General features: G+C 39.8%; 1 protein-coding gene across 8 annotated transcripts in view; it reads right to left on the bottom strand.

Annotated features, from left to right (window-relative positions):
- Nucleotides 1-4,638: 4,638 nt before the first annotated feature.
- Nnt (nicotinamide nucleotide transhydrogenase) overlaps nt 4,639-17,326 on the bottom strand; it is a 94,613-nt gene continuing 81,925 nt past the window's right edge. For all 8 annotated transcript variants that reach the window (XM_006989807.4, XM_016008095.3, XM_006989808.4 and 5 more), the window contains exons 20-22: nt 8,920-9,038; nt 7,518-7,633; nt 4,639-5,548 (exon numbers count right to left, since the gene is read on the bottom strand). In XM_006989807.4, coding sequence (XP_006989869.2) covers nt 5,399-5,548; nt 7,518-7,633; nt 8,920-9,038 — 385 coding nt within the window. In that variant the 3' untranslated portion in view covers nt 4,639-5,398. The remainder of the gene's footprint in view (nt 5,549-7,517; nt 7,634-8,919; nt 9,039-17,326) is intronic.

Here is a 17,326-nt window from a genome sequence, read left to right as displayed (position 1 = left end):
AACAGAAGTAACTATCTATCCATCTGTTTCTGTCTCCTTCCTGATGCTGAGAATAAGAGACTGACCAAAAGCAACTTAGGGGAGGAAAGGATTTACTTGGCTTTTACTTCTAGATCACTGTCCATTATTGAGAGAAGTTGGGCAAGAACGTAAGGCAGGAATCTGGAGACAGTAACCATGAAGGAGCTGGCTGGCTGGCCCTCTAGCTTGCTCACAGGTTCACATTTAGCTAGTGTTCTTATACAGCCCTGTACCACCTGCCTATGGATGGTGCCGCCTAGAGTGGGCTGGCCCTCCTTCCTAATGAGTAATTAGGAAGTCCCCCACAGCCATGCTCACAGGCCAATCAGATCTAGGCAACTCCTCAAGTGAGGCTTTCCTCTCAGATGACATTAGGCTGTGTCAAGTAACAATTAAAGCTAACTGGGGTAACCTTTTTCTTCCTTACATGGTTTTAGATATACACTTGTTAATATTTATATAAACTTAGATATAAATGCCCTCATGCTTACTTTATCAAGAGGTGGCACTCTAGAAATGAAAACATGGCCCAGAGTGGTTCATTATGCAGAAAACATGCTACTCTGCCGCGGCCACACTTGGCTTCAGAACCCAGCTTCTTCAGCCTTTCATTGGGGCTGAAGACTGTGGTTTTCTTCAGGACATCCTCTAGGCTTTCAGCACTGAGTTGGAACCACTGAGTCACCCAGACTTATGAACTGAGCAGCTACTGAGTCCTCTCCAACATGCAGACACCCATTTTGCACTCCCCAGCCTGAGTGACACAAGCCAAATCCCTTTCAAGTATACATTCATTCTACCAGTTCTGTTCTTCTGAATAACCCTATTACACCATGCTGATTTCTCTACCTCTATCATGCTCATTTTATTCAATACCTATCGTGTCTATTTTCTTCATCCACCTTAAATGTAAAAGCTTTAAATATTAGCTACTCCAATGACTGTCTCATACATCATCACTATGTTGCCAATGTAAATAGCGAAACTGGTCTAACTAGTGAGGAAAAACAGGACTTTAGCTCAAGACGGGATCTCCTAAAGTTTAATAACGAGAATTTTGAATGCTTTGAAATTCCCTTGAGACCATTTTTGCTGCTTTGTTGATGCAGTAGTTTTAAAAGCTTTGCTTAGCAGTTTGTTTTCTCCTCGTCAATTAGCTGATGCTTCTTTTGAGAATCGAATGAGCAGCTGGGTTGTGCAAGCTGCTACCACTGGAGTGAAGGACTTTGGTCTGGGATGATTGTGTGTTAAGGGGGTACATGTGTCTCTTACCATTTCTTACATTCTGACCCAATATTTGCTGGCAAAGCACTCAAAAATTGGCCAGAGCTCCAAATTAGGTACTTGAACTACTCTTCCTCGCTATACTAAGAAACTACCCAGCTTTCCAACGCCAAAATGCTTTACTCCATGCAGCTTATGCCTCGAGGGACTACAAAATTTGCCTCTAAGTTAGATGAATATATGAGTTATGAGTTATTAATTACAGAATAAAGCTCTGGGACCAGAGAAACTGAACAAACCCCAAAGCCAACTGATACATAATATATTCCACATTTGTGTTGGATGAGAGACTACACTGAACTACAGAACGTAGGGTCATGACTTGGGTGGAATCAGAAGAGTGAAGGCTCATTTTCTAGTCACTATCAAATGCTTACTGATATTCCCTGGCTCTGTGAAGCTTTGACACCTGCTGCGTAGAGGAATTAGTGCTACCTGTCCTCTCTATTCTAATACCCAGAAGAGAAAAGTCTATGGAATGATAAAGCATATCTGTATGTAGAAACTGTCTAAGATATGCAAAGACATAAATACATATGTGTGTAGAGGCTTATGCAATTTTTACTTAGATGAGTAATTTAAAAACAAATTTTCAAATGAAAACAGATGATCAATAAGACAAACAAATCAATGGTAGCATTTTAGTTATTTGGAGAGTAGAACGGATTGTAGGATACAATGGATGATACATTATTACACACACACACACACACACACACACACACAATTTGTTAGTGTAGCGTGGATGTGATTTATCTTCCAAAGGTTCAGCCTCAGGGTCTACTAAGCCCTTTTAGGATGGATAACTAGTGAAGGTAATCAAGTCCACTCTAAGGAAGGGATTGCTGCTGTTCTAAGGAGTGCATCAAGTCTCTCAAGGTTAGATTCATTTACTCAGGAACGGGGTCTTATAAAAGCATGAGCCTTATATTTCCCCCATTCGCTAGCTTCCTGCCTCCCACTTGGGCTCCTTCTTAAGACTGGTCACTGTGCTTCTCTGCCGTTAGATGCCAAGTCAAGTCGTTTCAAGTTTCTGGCCACCAGTATCCTGAGCCAAATAACCTTTGTTCTTTATGAAGTATTCATTCCTAAGTATTTTGCTAAAGCACACAAAAAGATCTAAAAGAGTTGAATAAAAAAATGTAAAATAATAATATGCAATGAGTCATATCTATCAGATGTATGACTTATCAGCAATGGAGAAATGAAACAGGATTTTATAAGTCATTTTTGTGGTTTTTAGATTTCGCCACAAATAATAACCCAAGACCATCAACCTTTTGAAGGCATTTTTGTTATTTGGGTGGTTTCTTTGGTTTGGTTTGTTTTTTTTTTTTTTTTTTTTTTTTTGGTTTTTCGAGACAGGGTTTCTCTGTGTAGCTTTGCGCCTTTTCCTGGAACTCACTTGGTAGCCCAGGCTGGCCTCGAACTCACAGAGATCCGCCTGCCTCTGCCTCCCGAGTGCTGGGATTAAAGGCGTGCGCCACCACCGCCCGGCTTGGTTTGGTTTTTTGAGATATAGTCTTATGTAGTCTGGGCTCATTCCAAACTTGCTAGATGGCTGAGCCTGGCCTTGAACCCCTGATCTTCTTGCGTCTACCTCCCCAGTGCTAAAGTTGCAGGCATGAGCCACTACTCCTTTTGGAGAGTTAACTTAAGGAGTTAAATACTTGAAAATCTTTTAAATGAGTCTCTTAAAGATCTTGCACAATAAAGTTAAGTAAAACCAACTGGATCACGAACTAGATGGCTAAGGATGGCAAGCGCTTTGCCCAAAGGAAGCCAGGCCTGGTGTCCTCTTCATCCCAGTGACCTACCCCTCCCTTCCGGAAGTCACCAGCCATTAATGATACAGAGACTGCTCCAGGTGTGTGGACCCTGAATCAGTCTCACTTTCCTGATTCATGGGTCTCCGAAGGCGTCCCAGTTATACACAGTAGCAAAGCCCTTCCCTGTGCCTCGAACAGCCCCTCAGGGAAAACAGAGGTCCACTAACCAGTGACAGATTCGGGTAAAAACCAAGTGATCGCTGCTGAATTACAGCTCCTCATTTGCCCCAGCTTCGGAAAAACAAAAGCCTCGGCCTTCAATTAGGCAAATAGCTTTTTTTCTTCACATAAATACGATGTGCCATAAACTAAAATTGCCATGCTTTAGATAGTGTAAGTAGTACCTAAACCACCAAGAAAGACATCAGAGCAGACCGAGGTTTCTCAGTCTTGGCACTATTGACATTTGGGAAGCAGATCATACAGTGCACTACACAGTTCAGGGAGTGGTCCGCACATGCAGGATGATCATTCAGCAGCATCCCTGACCTTTTACCCTTTGGATGCCAGTGGGACCTGCCAGTTCTGATAACCAAAAAATATCTCTAGATACATACCATCAAAAGGCACCTGGAGAAAGAAGCAAAATCGCCCCTCCGTTATTTTTAGATTGAAATTGGATTTGGGAACTATTTTTCGAAAATTAACTTGCTATTTTCTAGAAACACCTACAGCTACTTTAAAAGAAGGAAAGGGGCATGAATAAAGATATTGTTTAACTTCTTCTGATAGAACTTTTATGATAAACCTCAACCTTGAAGTTACTAGTGATCTCAGATCTATTAGTAAATTGTATTTATTTATAAATTTATTTCTTTGACATTTAAAAGGAAACTTTGCTGCTCTAACATCTCCCCCTCCCTCCCTCCTCCCCTTCACTCGCTCACTCATCCTTTATCTCAGACACAGCAGAACAACTTGCTCATCAAATCAACACATCTTGTGCTTGATAAACTTGGTAAAGATGAGAAAATTTTGCACCGGTAATCTTCAGCTTTAGAGATAGTTTTGTATGAGTCAATGATTTTTGTTTTGTTTTGTTTTTCCAATACTAGGGATTGAACCGAGGACCTCGGGCACACAAGGCAAGCACTCTACCAATTAAGTCATATCCCCAGGCCTTGTATGGGCTAATAATTGCTTTGAGAGACTTAGTACCAAATGGAGAACATAGAGAGACAGAATTCTAATAATGTACTACATTTGTCTCCACTTAGCAGCTTTTGAAATAAAGGTAAAGTCACAAAGAAAATCTAGACTTCTATAAAAGACATGATTTTTACTGGTTCTTAGAGATAGGGCTAAAAATACTGTTACTTGCCACTTTTGAGTATCATCAAATTATATATGACCTCAAAAATCACTATGGTTTTGAAAAACAATTCAGTCTTCTAAACAATGAAGAGAGATTAATTCTACTTATTACAAAGTAGGTCTTCCTCCAATGTTAATAATGAGTAGAACCATTCAATTTCAGCTCTTTGTCATCAGAGATAAGCCTGTATCACTTTGAAAACATGATGAACTCATTTATTAGTCAAATGACTGCATTCCATTCGAGAGCAGTTAGCACAGTATCACACATCATAAATTGAAATTGGAGCCATCTCCAATTGGCAATGGGGTTTTTAAAAATACAGCTAATTATTTTTAAGTTACCTTTCACTGAACATACCAAGCAAATTGTTTCCAGCATCTCTGAAAGGCTATATAGTTCTTTTACATATTAAAATAGAAGTGAGAAAATAGATCTTTGGAATCTAGAATCTGAAGTACTGCCTGATAACCTGAAACAGATTTGGTGTGATTGTTCAGACTATGGATAAAATGCAAGAGGACAGGCCAGGAGTTGATAAAAGTTTCAAATTAGTCACATTTGGTGAAGTTAAAAAAAAAAAAAAAAAAAAAAACTAAATGCAGGTGTCTGCAATGTTCACACTGTCTTAATATTTTTCAGACCAAAATACATTCTGAATCCTAAACATTCAACTTCTGAACTCATTTTTCTGGATATTGAAAAGGAATTTTAAAACCCAAGAGGGCTGCATCTAAAATGAGGCTGTTCTTTCACTGTTTACAAAATACTTTTAACTATAAATAGGTAGGTGTTGAAAACTGTCAATGCTTTTTGAGGATCAGGGGTTGCTGATCTTCCAAATCTGTTGGTTTGCGGGACTTCTTTGGGGCCTGGAGAGCTTGGCTCATCCACTCATGCTTTATTTATCTGTTCCTGCAACTGAAGACACCAGCTTGCCCTTTACTATTCACTTCTGATAGGAGTCTCGAACTTTGGCCTGCAGAGCATCACATGTCTTCTTGGCATCACCCAGCAGCATGGCTGTGTTGGGTTTGTAGAAGATAGGATTGTCCACTGCAGCATAGCCAACACCAAGGGACCTCTTCATGACAATGACCTAAAAACCAAAGAGAGAAGAGATTCTATTCAATAGGACCTGTTAGGTGCAGAGTATGGCCTTTTCCTGCTTTTGTTGTTCTTTTAATTGTACATTACTTTCTTTTTTACTTTTATTTATTTATGTGGCATATGAAAATATAAATGCACAGTTATAAGGTACAGGTGGTATCTCAATACATGTGGGTATTATTCATTATTTAAATCAGGTAAAACATGTCCATCTCCTCTGACATTGGTCATGTTTTTATGGGGGGAACAGTCAAACTCCTTTAGTCCAGCTTGGTGAAATATCCAAGACATCACTCAGAACCTAGTTGTGCAAGAGCGCACAGGACTTCTTCCCTGAGCGTGAAAAAGACCTGTCCCACTACTAATTATTCAATACAGATTATTTTTAAATGTATGTTTACATTACATTAATGCTCATTTTTAATCATGCTCTTGTGCCCATTAGAGGAGAGTTCTTGTTAAAAGTTTATCTTTACGTGATAAGATTACAGTGATTTTTCATCCTTGCACTTCTCTCTCCAGAGTCTGTGAATAACATATTCTAATCAGAAAAATAATACTGTGAGGTCATCCATTTTTCTATGAATAAGCTAAAGAAAACAAATGTAGTGCATAAGCTTCCACATGCAAACTCTCACATACATATAATTAATTGAGTGGGGGAAGTGGTATGATTCTTGTCTATCACTTCAGTATAAACTAAATTAGAAAGTTCTAGGACAAAGACATGTCAAAAACAAAGTTGTTTCTCTCAAGGATGGAGCTAATAAAAGACGTCAACCAAACACGATGGGGGTCGGCTGATCGGGAAACACTGACATAACATAGACAGACATACTGACATTTACTACAGATTCTGCTATCCTGCAAATGTCAGGTTGGTTCTTAAGAAATTAAAAGCCTCTGTCTGGTCTTCTGGAACATATGATCTATTCAAAAAACGGAAGCAGTAAGAATGTCCTCATGCATCATATAACATTAGCACAATAATGCAACTCGGAAGTCTTTCAAATATTGACTACCAGTATGATAATAGCCATATATGCATGAGCAAGGACATTTTGGGTCTACTCACTCATCTCAAACAGTACATTTTAAACTCATGTATTTGCAACAAAAGGAACAAAACTAAAGAGGAAATGTACATTATGTTACTATAATTCCTCTTTAACTTATACTTTATTTAATTATGTGGATGCGGTAGAAGGTGTTGGACCCCTAGTCACAGGCGGTGGTGAGCCTCCAGTGTGGGTGCAGGGAGCTGAACTCTGGTCCTCTGTAAGAACGGTATGCACTCTTAACTGCTAAGCGTCCCTCCCACCCCAACATTGCTATAATTCTTGCAATATAAGCATGGTTCAGGAACAGTAAAGAAATGTCCCTCTTCTGGATCGGAAGAGCATTTCGAAGCCTTTGAATTCTCTGAAATCTAGCAGTTGGCTTTGTGCAGGAGCCATAGGCATGAGCAAAGTGTCCTTTCTTGTGCCGGGATATTGCTTGGATTTTTAAATCACCTCTCTGTTAGACAGACCATAACAACATACAAATACCCCATAAAAAATAAATTGGAAAAAATGTGCTCGTCTTGGTATAGGAAGGCGATGAGACTGACTCACTGTCCCAGAGGGAAGCCATCTGCTTCGCTGGACTCCATCTGGAATTTGGCCAGACACATTCCGATTGCTTCCAGCCCCTTTTTCAGCTGGGGTAACAGATTTTGTTAATCCAGCCACATAATCTCATCTGGTTCTACTCACAACGTAGCGTTCACTCGGGTTCTATGGTGGCCAGAGAACAGAAGGAAGCTGGACATGGGGACCTGGCCCTCGGCTGTGCTTACACCCCAGAGCCTTTAAAAGGCATCACCAGTTCTCCTTGAGGGGGCAAAGAAAGTTTTGCGCATATGGATTTCGAGTGACGTCCGATCATGAGAATGAAGGGTAAGTCTAAGAGTGTACCTGTTTGGACTTCCAGACCTCGAGGACTGGCATGCCCGCGATAATAGAGTTGGGATCTTCTTGAGCTGCCGAATTCACAGTGTCGTTAGCTCCAATGACGAGAACCAAATCGGTGTCTATATTGAAAACAGAGAGGAGAGACAGAGAAATAAACACAATGGGCACGTACACTTCTTTTTTAGGCAAATTGTAGTGCTTTATTAACAAAAACAGATCCTTATAGGAGGCTCACTTGTGCCAGGTGCAACACACAGCTTTACCGGAAAATGTCCCAGAGCAGGAAACCCGTAGACGGCCCGCCCAGAGCAAGCTTTTCACATCCTGACTAAAGCCTGCTTTATGATGCTTACCCTCCCGTCGGATCCACCTAATCTGACTTTATAATTCTTTCATTGTCCCCAAATTATCTTGCTATTCACATGATTTTATAAGATCTGAATCCATTTTCAACTCTTAAAATGACCAATTAAGATGCAATCTAATGTCAAAAAAAAAAAAAAAAAACAATGTCTAAAAGTCTGTACTGTATTAAAGCTGTGTCCATAATTCCTGGAACTAGCTGGTTTTACACATAATTTAACAACAGTTAAATTTAAAAAGGAGCGTAAAATTAAAATGGCCTAAATTCTCTCTTTAAGGACTATAATTTAAATTATCTAAGGATGTTGCCAGAAATGCCATGTGCATCTAGACATACACACAATTTTGTTGGGTTGGTTTTTTTTTTCCTCTAATATACAGTTTTGGTTTCTTTTTTTTTTTTTTTTTTTTTTTTTTTTCAGTTTACAGTGGATACTTGCCAGAGGGAACTGGTCTAATTTTAACAAACATGGTCTTAGGCCAAACGTCATTACCATTCCACATCTACACAATGACAGCTATAAAGTACAGTGACTTATCTTATGAAGTCCCAGTACTTATAAATGAAGTGGGGAGGGAGAGAGGGGCAAGGGAGGGAGGGAGGGAGGGGGAGAAAAAAAAAGCACACACGCTACCTCACTGATCAAGACTTGGGACAATGGAAAAGCAGTAACATTTCAGATACTGTGAGGAGTCTACGGTGAGTGTGTAGTTCAAGGCTACACGCAACCGAGAGCAGAGACCTGGATTCAAAAGCCAGATCTGTCCAGGTTTCAGGTTCACTTGCACACTATGCCGCAGGATTTTCAGTATCCTTCAGTTCTCCCAAAAGAATAAAATTTAACGATGCTTTTGATAATTCTGTTGCAACTGAACAATATCCTTCACTTACTTAATTGTGCCCTTGTATCTATTATAATCACATCACTCTTTAACTTGTCAGTCTTTGCTAATTCCACAATCATATGCTAAATGTAGTATCGCTTCATGCACATTATTTAAAGGGTGCTTGAAATGTGCTGTCGTGGTCTCCACCACTTACCTGGGAAATCACTGTTGATCTCATCCATTTCTAGCACAATATCATAGGGCACCCCCGCCTCAGCCAGAAGCACGTTAAGCTGACCGGGCATTCGGCCCGCAACTGGGTGAATTCCAAACCTGGACATGAAACAAATGAACAGCTGGCCTTACTTGATAGGCCAAGTGTACAGAGGTTCCAGTATCCCCTCCAAATCTGCACGCCTTGTTCTTGGCACCTCTGCTTTCTCCTAGCTCTATCTGATTTCTGCGAGCAGAAGGGGAATTTGGTGAGAAATACGGTCATTCTACAAATGCTGAAGTTGGAAATTCAGTGTCTTAGGACTTATAAACTATAACTTCATAAAAGTAACACAGTGACTTTGAAACCTTATTCTTCCATATATGTCTTAGATGCCATGAACTTTCAACAGTATTGATAATTAATATCCCTTCATGTTTAAAGGCATTATAGTCTCTTATGGTACTCTCTGATAGATCCTAATCTCTTAAAACAGTAAATCGGTCTGGAATTGTTTCCAGTTTAAAAGTCAACATTATTCCAGCAAATGTTGCCCGCATGTTCAATTGTAGCTCCTATGATAAAGGGCAGAGAAAAAAAAAACTATACACATAGTGTTGAAGGTCCACAGTTTTTCAGAGACTGACATTAAACATCACAAAAGAAATGTGATAGTGACACACTGGAGTATTTAAAAGACTCCTTCTATAATACATGGAGTTCCGTAGTTAAAGCAAAGAGACTGAACCATCAAGCAGTTTCTCCCAACCAGACACGCTGTCTTTTGTATAGTAACCCTATTCCTTGGCCACCACATTTATCTTTCAACAAAAAGTTGCAAGTGAATGAATGAATGCAGAGAAGAAATGCCATTTGTAGACTCTCAGCCTTAACACATTGAGAGACAACAGAGAGACTGGAAAGAGGACATGAGAAGGAAAAACAACCCCCATTCTAAACTTTGGCTGGAGCCTCTCACCAGCTCAGAGTCAGGAATTCCAACACAACTAACATCTGCTGTGAAGGTCACCTATATAGAGACAATATTGCTTTTGTGTACAGCTATTTCTAACAAGAATGTTAAAATAGCAATGAACTGTCCTTGGAACCTAAGCATATAGGTCAACCTTCACCAGAGAAGCTGCTTCTTGCAGCAGTAATTAATACAGAGTCCCACAACTCAACAACCCGTAGGAAATGAGAGCCTGTGGAGTATTCAGCCCTAAATGGAATATCTATATCACACCCTTCTCCTCAAGGCTCAGGGATATATGTGGGAGAGGCGGGGAGGAAGACTGTAAGAGCCAGAGGTGGTGGATGACTTCGAGGAAACAGCATTTTCCAGACACAACTGAACAGGTGCACGCACGAACTCAAAGAGATTATTACAGCACACCCAAGAACTGTTTATGTTCAAACCAGAAAAAAATCTCAGCACAGAAGAGGGGAAGTAGGCACAGAATCCCAACCTCAGTCAAGAAACTATTTGCAATTGATAGCTGCTTGGTGAGGGGACACAAGTTTTCTCTAATGGAACAACATTGAGTACATCAACCACATTCCAGGGCAGGCCTCATGCTCGGGAGTAGTTGACCAGCACAAACTAAACTCCACGGGGTTCTTTGGTAGCTTTTGTGGTTGTTGTTTTCTCTTTTCTTTTTTAAGAGAAAGAAAGAACATGAGGTTGGGTAGGTAGGAAGGTGGGGGAGGATGTTGGCGAAGGGGAGGAATACAATCTATATATTATTGTATGAAATCCTCAACGAATAAATTACAACATTTGGGGGGAGAGACTTACACATATACGGCCTTACTCTTTTCCTAGACACAAACCTACCATTTTTTAGAAATCTTGCGGGAACCCTTACTCATAGTAAAGGATATTTAATAGCACCCCTTCATGCGACCCCTGTCACCTACATGTATATTTTACCAGATTAAAATCCTATCCAATGATTACTAGAACCACCCATACTCTCAATCAAAACAAGAGAAAGAGGTCTAGAGAGATGGCTTGCAGTCGAGAGCACTTGCTTCTTTTCCCAAGGACTGGAGGAGGCACAGCTCCCAGGACCCAAGGTTGTGCACAACTCCAGCTCCAGGGGATCTGGTGCCCTCTTCTGGCCTCTGTACATACTACACTCATGTGCACATATTCCCCCAGAACCTTAATGCTTACCTTGAACCAACACAAATAACCTAGGATAATTACAAGGCATCAAAGAGTTTTAGGATTAGGACATAGATGTGTGAAGGGAATGTATTATTTAGTCAAGCACAAGTAATATTAAAAGTCCATGAACTAGGGTTTTTATTTTAGCTGACAGCCCAATATACACTCCGTGTTTTCCTTTTAGAATTCAATGCTGGGAGCCTCTTTGGTTCCAATTTTTATTTAATTTTAATTTAGCTTTTGTTTTTAATACTGTCTTTGTTATCTTTAAATTTCCCTGACTACCATTTTTATGCTTTAATAGCGATGTCTTGGACCAAGTTTTAAAAAAAAAAAAAAAAATGGAGACTCTTGAAATATATTAGCTCTTATTCTAACATCTTGATTAGCTACAGACTGTATAAAAACAATATTTCTGTTTGGCTAGCTGTGAAGGGTAAATAATCACAAAACTAACCATCATGTTACAGTGACTATCCCAAAGGGGGAATCACTTTATATATCTGTTTGCATAATAATTTATTACACTAAGCTTTAGGGTTCTATGTTTGGAGAAAACTACATGTAAGATCATTAAAAGAGAATGCCAATGTTTTGAGAGAAGTAACAGAACACATTCAAATTTGTATAAATATATATGCATGCTGATGAGTCAACATGAGTTTATAACAATTCTGGCCCGTGTAGCTGGCTAATCTCCAAAGTACGTATTAAAATTAATTGTATTAGACGCAGGTTGGCCATAACCAGCAATTTCCATGAACTGACCAGCCAAAGCTCATCATCAATGCTCCATCATCACATAAAGAATATCCAGATCCAGAATTCTAACATAGAAAGACTACCAGCCTTTTAGTCCTTCTCTCTGGGCCATGAAAATGATCCTTTATTACGCACATACTTTAAGCACTGAATCAGCTATCCCTGACAACAGGGTTCTACAAAAGGAAAACAACTGCGAATATGGAATCACAGTGATCATCTACGCACCCAGAACTTTCTTCATCTCCTCCCCTTCCCCTCCTGCACCATTATTACAAGTGGGTATCACTGCACTCTTCCACCAGGGGCTCCTTGAGCACAAGAGCCACATCTTACTAATCAGTCCACAGACCCTGGCATGCTATTGCAGGCCCTCAATGCAAAGAAGAGGGTTTTAGACAGAACATCCCAAGAAGATACACTGGTGGATAAAATTGTCTCTTTCTAATGAAAGAATTTAGGGTTCAGGTAGCAGTTCGAAGTTCTCATTTGCACAAGCATTTGGACAACTGACTTCCACACCCTTGGGTTTCCTCGTGAGGAGGATAGAACTGAATGGAAAGCCTCTATCTACGAAGGGTTGTGCGATTCAAATAAGACAGTTAACAAAGAACCTTACCTACAAAGTGCTTTTTAATAGCACCAGACAAATGAAGGCCTTCATAACTGTGGTGGTTTGAATAAGAATGGCCCCCAAACTGGGCAGTGGTGGCACACACCTTTAATCCCAGCACTCAGGAGGTGGAGTCAGGCGGAGCTCTGAGTTTGAGGCCAGCCTGGTCTACAGAAAGTTCCAGGCCAGCCAGGGCTACACAGAGAAACCCTGTCTTGAAAAAAAAATGGCCCCTATATATTTGAGTACTTGAAAGGGATTAGTAGGTGTGGCCTTATTGGACTGGGGGTGGACTTCAAGATTTCAAAAGCCCAAGCACTAGGCCCAGTCAGTCTCTCTCTCTCTCTCTCTCTCTCTCTCTCTCTCTCTCTCTCTCTCTCTCTCTCTCTCTCCCCCCCCTCCCCCTCCCCCTTCCCCTCTCCCTCTCCTCTCTCTCTCTCTTCCTGCTGCCTGTGGATTCAGATATAAAACTCTCAACTACATCTCCAGCACCATGTCTGCCTGCATGCCACCATGCTCCCCACCATGATGATAATGGACTAAACATCTGAAACTGCAAGAAAGCCCTAAATAAATGCTTTCTTTTGTAAGAGTTGCTATGGTCATGATGTCTCTTCACAGTAATAGAACACTGACCATGACAGTAAACCAGCACAGTAATTACAATATTCTGTTCAAATACGCCTTGATAATATAAAGTTCATCGCACTCAACAATTAAGTGTATATTTTCTATGTTTACATATTCCAACACACATTTTTACCTTACAACAAATGTTGGGGTTAGTTTTTTGTTTTTTGTTTTTTGTTTTTTGTTTTTTTTAGCAACACACTAGGTTGCTTTTCTAATTTTTACCTTGAAATGCTAATGTAGTATATAGTAAATATGGATATGGTCTCCCAAAAACCAGAAGTCTTTGTACTTGCAACAACAACAACAAAACTTAGAGAAATTATACAATCAATATAAATTAAATCCAATAATTATGAACATTAGGCTCAATGGGAACTTTGTACTAATATTCAAAGACATGTTTATGCTGGTGGAGTCAAATTTCAGAAGTCCGCAGTCAACCATTCAATAGAAACAGTAGGCAGAAAAGTATTGCTTTCTTTGACAGACATGGCAAAGAGCATCACCAGAGTCAGAGTAACCTCTGCAAGTATCTTCCACACTTTTTGTTATTTTTGTCTTTCAACTATGAACATTATAGCCTTTGGTGGAACCTTACATAACAAAGAAGCTTAGCACTCAGTTACCAATTAAAAATAGGCTCAAGCCCTTTGAGGGGAAAATGGAGCAATCTACTCTAATGAAACAACCCAATCTGCTGGGCCTTTTTAATTAGCCAAGAAAGAATAAAAACAAGTATGAATGTACACAGAACTATTCATGAATATCAAGTAACTGGATAAAATCTGGGAAGAGAGCAATTCAACAGTATTTTTTAAGCTTCTTTTATAACTGATGAAGACACAGACCTGTCCTTGCAGCTTTGTGCAACCTTACATTAGATTTCAAATACTTCGTGTTTTAAAAGAGACACAACAACATGAATTCCCATGATCACAGGCTCTGAAGACAGTATGTCCTAACCAGGGTTCACTGTAGCAGCTGTTCTTGGACATGTGGAGTTTTTAAAGATTATAAAACATTCCCCCACATGGGTCCTACCACAACTGTCCAAATAAACCCCATTTTCCTTTTGACATTATGGAAATGTCTGTCTAGGTCAGCTATGAAACATGAAGAATGGCTTATTGAATTGAGCATTCTAATTCAACAATTAGACAAAGAGACTAAGCCCAGTGGGGCCCCTTCCTAAAGCTTCCAGAATTTTCTCCAGCTTGTGGACTCTGAAACTTCAAATACTGAAGGGCTCCCTGAGCATTTGTTTGTTTGTTTTGTTCTTTGTTTTTGCTTTTTAAGACACACTTTATAACTTTCAACCACTTGGTTTTAACTCTTCATAGTCACTGTGCAAAATTATTTCCATATTTAGTATCTTTGAAAGGTTAACTTCCCTTACTTTATGGTGATTTTCATTTTAAAAGCAAATTGTGAAATGGGGGCAATGCATACTGACAATATTTTAGAATTCTACCTTCCCAGATCCATTGCTTCACAATTTTCTGAAGTGTTTTGGGGACTAGTAAATTAGTAAAAAGATAGAGAGAAAAGTAAAAAGAGGATTCATTTGCTGGAAACCTACTTCTATTTTAAAACCATAAATATTTCTAAATCATTAAGACTGTTGTTACGACTCCTAACAATGGGAGCAGGGGTTGTCTCTGACTCTTTTGCCTGCTTTGGGGACCCTTTTCCTCCTACCTGGTTGCTTCGTCCAGCATTGATAATGAGAGTATGCGTCTAGTCTTTTTCTTTCTTTCTTTCTTTCTTTCTTTCTTTCTTTCTTTCTTTCTTTCTTTCTTTCTTTCTTTCTTTCTCTTTCTCTCTCTCTCTCTCTCTCTCTCTCTCTCTCTCTCTCTCTCTCTCTCTTTCTTTCCTTTTCTTTTTTGGTTTTTCGAGACAGGGTTTCTCTGTGTAGTTTTGGTGCCTGTCTTGGATCTCGCTCTGTAGACCAGGTTGGCCTCGAACTCACAGAGATCCACCTGCCTCTGCCTCCCGAGTGCTAGGATTAAAGGCATGTGCACCCGCCTGGCATGTCTAGTCTTATTGTAACTTGTTATGCTAAGTTACAATTTGGTTGACATCCCTGGGAGGCCTGCTCTTTTCTGAAGGGAAACAGAGGGGGAGTGGATGGGAGAGAAGGGAAAGGGGACCAGAAGGAGTGAAAACTGCAATCAGGATGTAATATATGAGAGAAGAATGAATGAATGAATGAATGAATGAATGAATGAATGAATGGGTGGAAAAAACTATTGTCATAAAAAGTTTTCTGTTAAAAGAAAAAGAAAAAAAGAGTTTTCTGTTGCCTCCATATCCATCTAGAAGACAGGGCTAACTGTCACATTCAAGAAACACAGTGTGGTAGTTTGAATGTAATTGGCCCCCATAAGCTCATAGGGAGTGGTACTGTTAGGAGATGTGGCATTGTTGGAGGAAGTGTGTCACTGTGCGGGTGGGCTTTGAAATCTCCTATGCTCAAGCAAAGCTCAGTGTTACAGTTCACTTCCTGTTGCCTGTAGGTCAAGATGTAGAACTCTCAGCTCCTTCTCCAGCATCATGTCTGCCTGCACACACCATGACGTTCATGGACTAAACCTCTGAAACTGTAAGCCAGCCTCCATTAAATGTGTTCCTGTATGAGTTGCTGCGGTCATGGTGTCTCTTCACAGCAATAGATCACCTAACTAAGATGCACAGTTTAGTCATCTTGGACATTTTCCAGCTTTCTGTTTACTCCTCCCTGAGGCTGATCCCGATTTGTCCCTGTACAACGGGTACCACGCTGCAGTCTTACTATAGCCCATAGATTCCTGTCCACTTTCTCTAAATTCATGAAACAGAACTCCTCCCAGAGAAATTGTTTGGGTACTGCCTTGGACCCAGCAAAGACCTGGCCTTATAAGATGGTCTCTGTCTCTCTCTGTCTCTCTGTCTCTGTCTGTCTCTGTCTCTCTCTCCCCTCGCCCCCTCCCCTCGGCTGCTGACTGAACATGATCATTTCCCTCTAATCTTCCCAGGTGGCCATAGTCTCTGCCCTCTTCTCACTGGGATTTGTAAGTAATAAACTGTTCCTGTGATGTCTGTCACACAATTTGTTAGGCTTCCTCCTCTGCGTAACCCAGCCAACACATCCTCTTCATTGTGGGCCTCTCCTAGGGGCTGGTCCTTCTAGGACCTTAAAGTCATGAGTAAATGTCCCTGTAAGGTTGTCACTGGCCTAGTTATTGTTGTATGGGTGGCCCTGTATTTTTCTGATGTGGTATTATTGAAGATTTCTAAATACTTTGTTTTTTTTTAACTTTTTAACAGAATATTGTTTTTGAAAAGAGTAATATATTAGTAACTATAAGCTTTTAAGTGATATAGTAGATTACAACCATTAAAATAGAATAGTTATTTGGAGTTACATCAATTATATAAACATGGTGTTCTGTCAGAGAATGCATTAGAAATCCCACTGTAAATGCAATAAATGGTCCTTCAAGACCCTCTGTATTCTGTATTTGCATGTGACAATAATCTATTCTAAGGAGGGTCCCTGGAAGTAAAAGAATTCATTACTAGAGTCTATAGTTTTAAATTTTAGTTATACATTTCTCCTATGGAAAATATGGCGGACTAACTAAAAAGAAAAGATCTTTTTGTCTATCAAATACTTGTCAGAATTTTTGACTGACAGTCATAAGTCCCTTAAAAACACAAGGGATGGGAGTTTTTTAGTATTTAATTGTAGTAAATTAATTTGAAATTAAAACCTTCTAAAATATGAGGTCAGCATAATAAATGCTACCCAAGTCATCTTCGGTCACACCAGGACCAGCTGGGTGGGGCTAGTCTTTTCATCTGAAAGAATCATGGTAATGACATAAAAAAAAAAATCTTCACGACAAGACAGCTGCTGTCCATAAAAATCAATCACTGTGAAAGATCCCATAGTCGCTCTCTGGTGAGGCTTCTCAAGCTAAACACAGATACTGCACTTTCTAAAATGCTGAGCGTTACTAGAAGTTCAGACCAAGTCACTCATACAATTCCAAATGAAAAGAAATACTTCAGTTCATTTCCTAGGGCTTGCCAGCATGGGGATAATGCTTTGTACCTTCCTTTCTTCATTTGAAGGGAATTAAGAGCTAAACTTCAACGCTGGTTCTGAAATCTGGTATTCATACATATTCTTTCCTTCCTTGGGGAGGAAAAAATGTTATGCAAGTCTAAGATCTTAAGAAAGT

This window comes from Peromyscus maniculatus, chromosome 15 (genome assembly GCF_049852395.1).
Source record: "Peromyscus maniculatus bairdii isolate BWxNUB_F1_BW_parent chromosome 15, HU_Pman_BW_mat_3.1, whole genome shotgun sequence".
Lineage (NCBI taxonomy): Eukaryota > Metazoa > Chordata > Mammalia > Rodentia > Cricetidae > Peromyscus > Peromyscus maniculatus.
The sequence above is the reverse complement of the archived record's forward strand: the minus strand, read 5'-3'. Positions and strand labels throughout refer to the sequence as shown.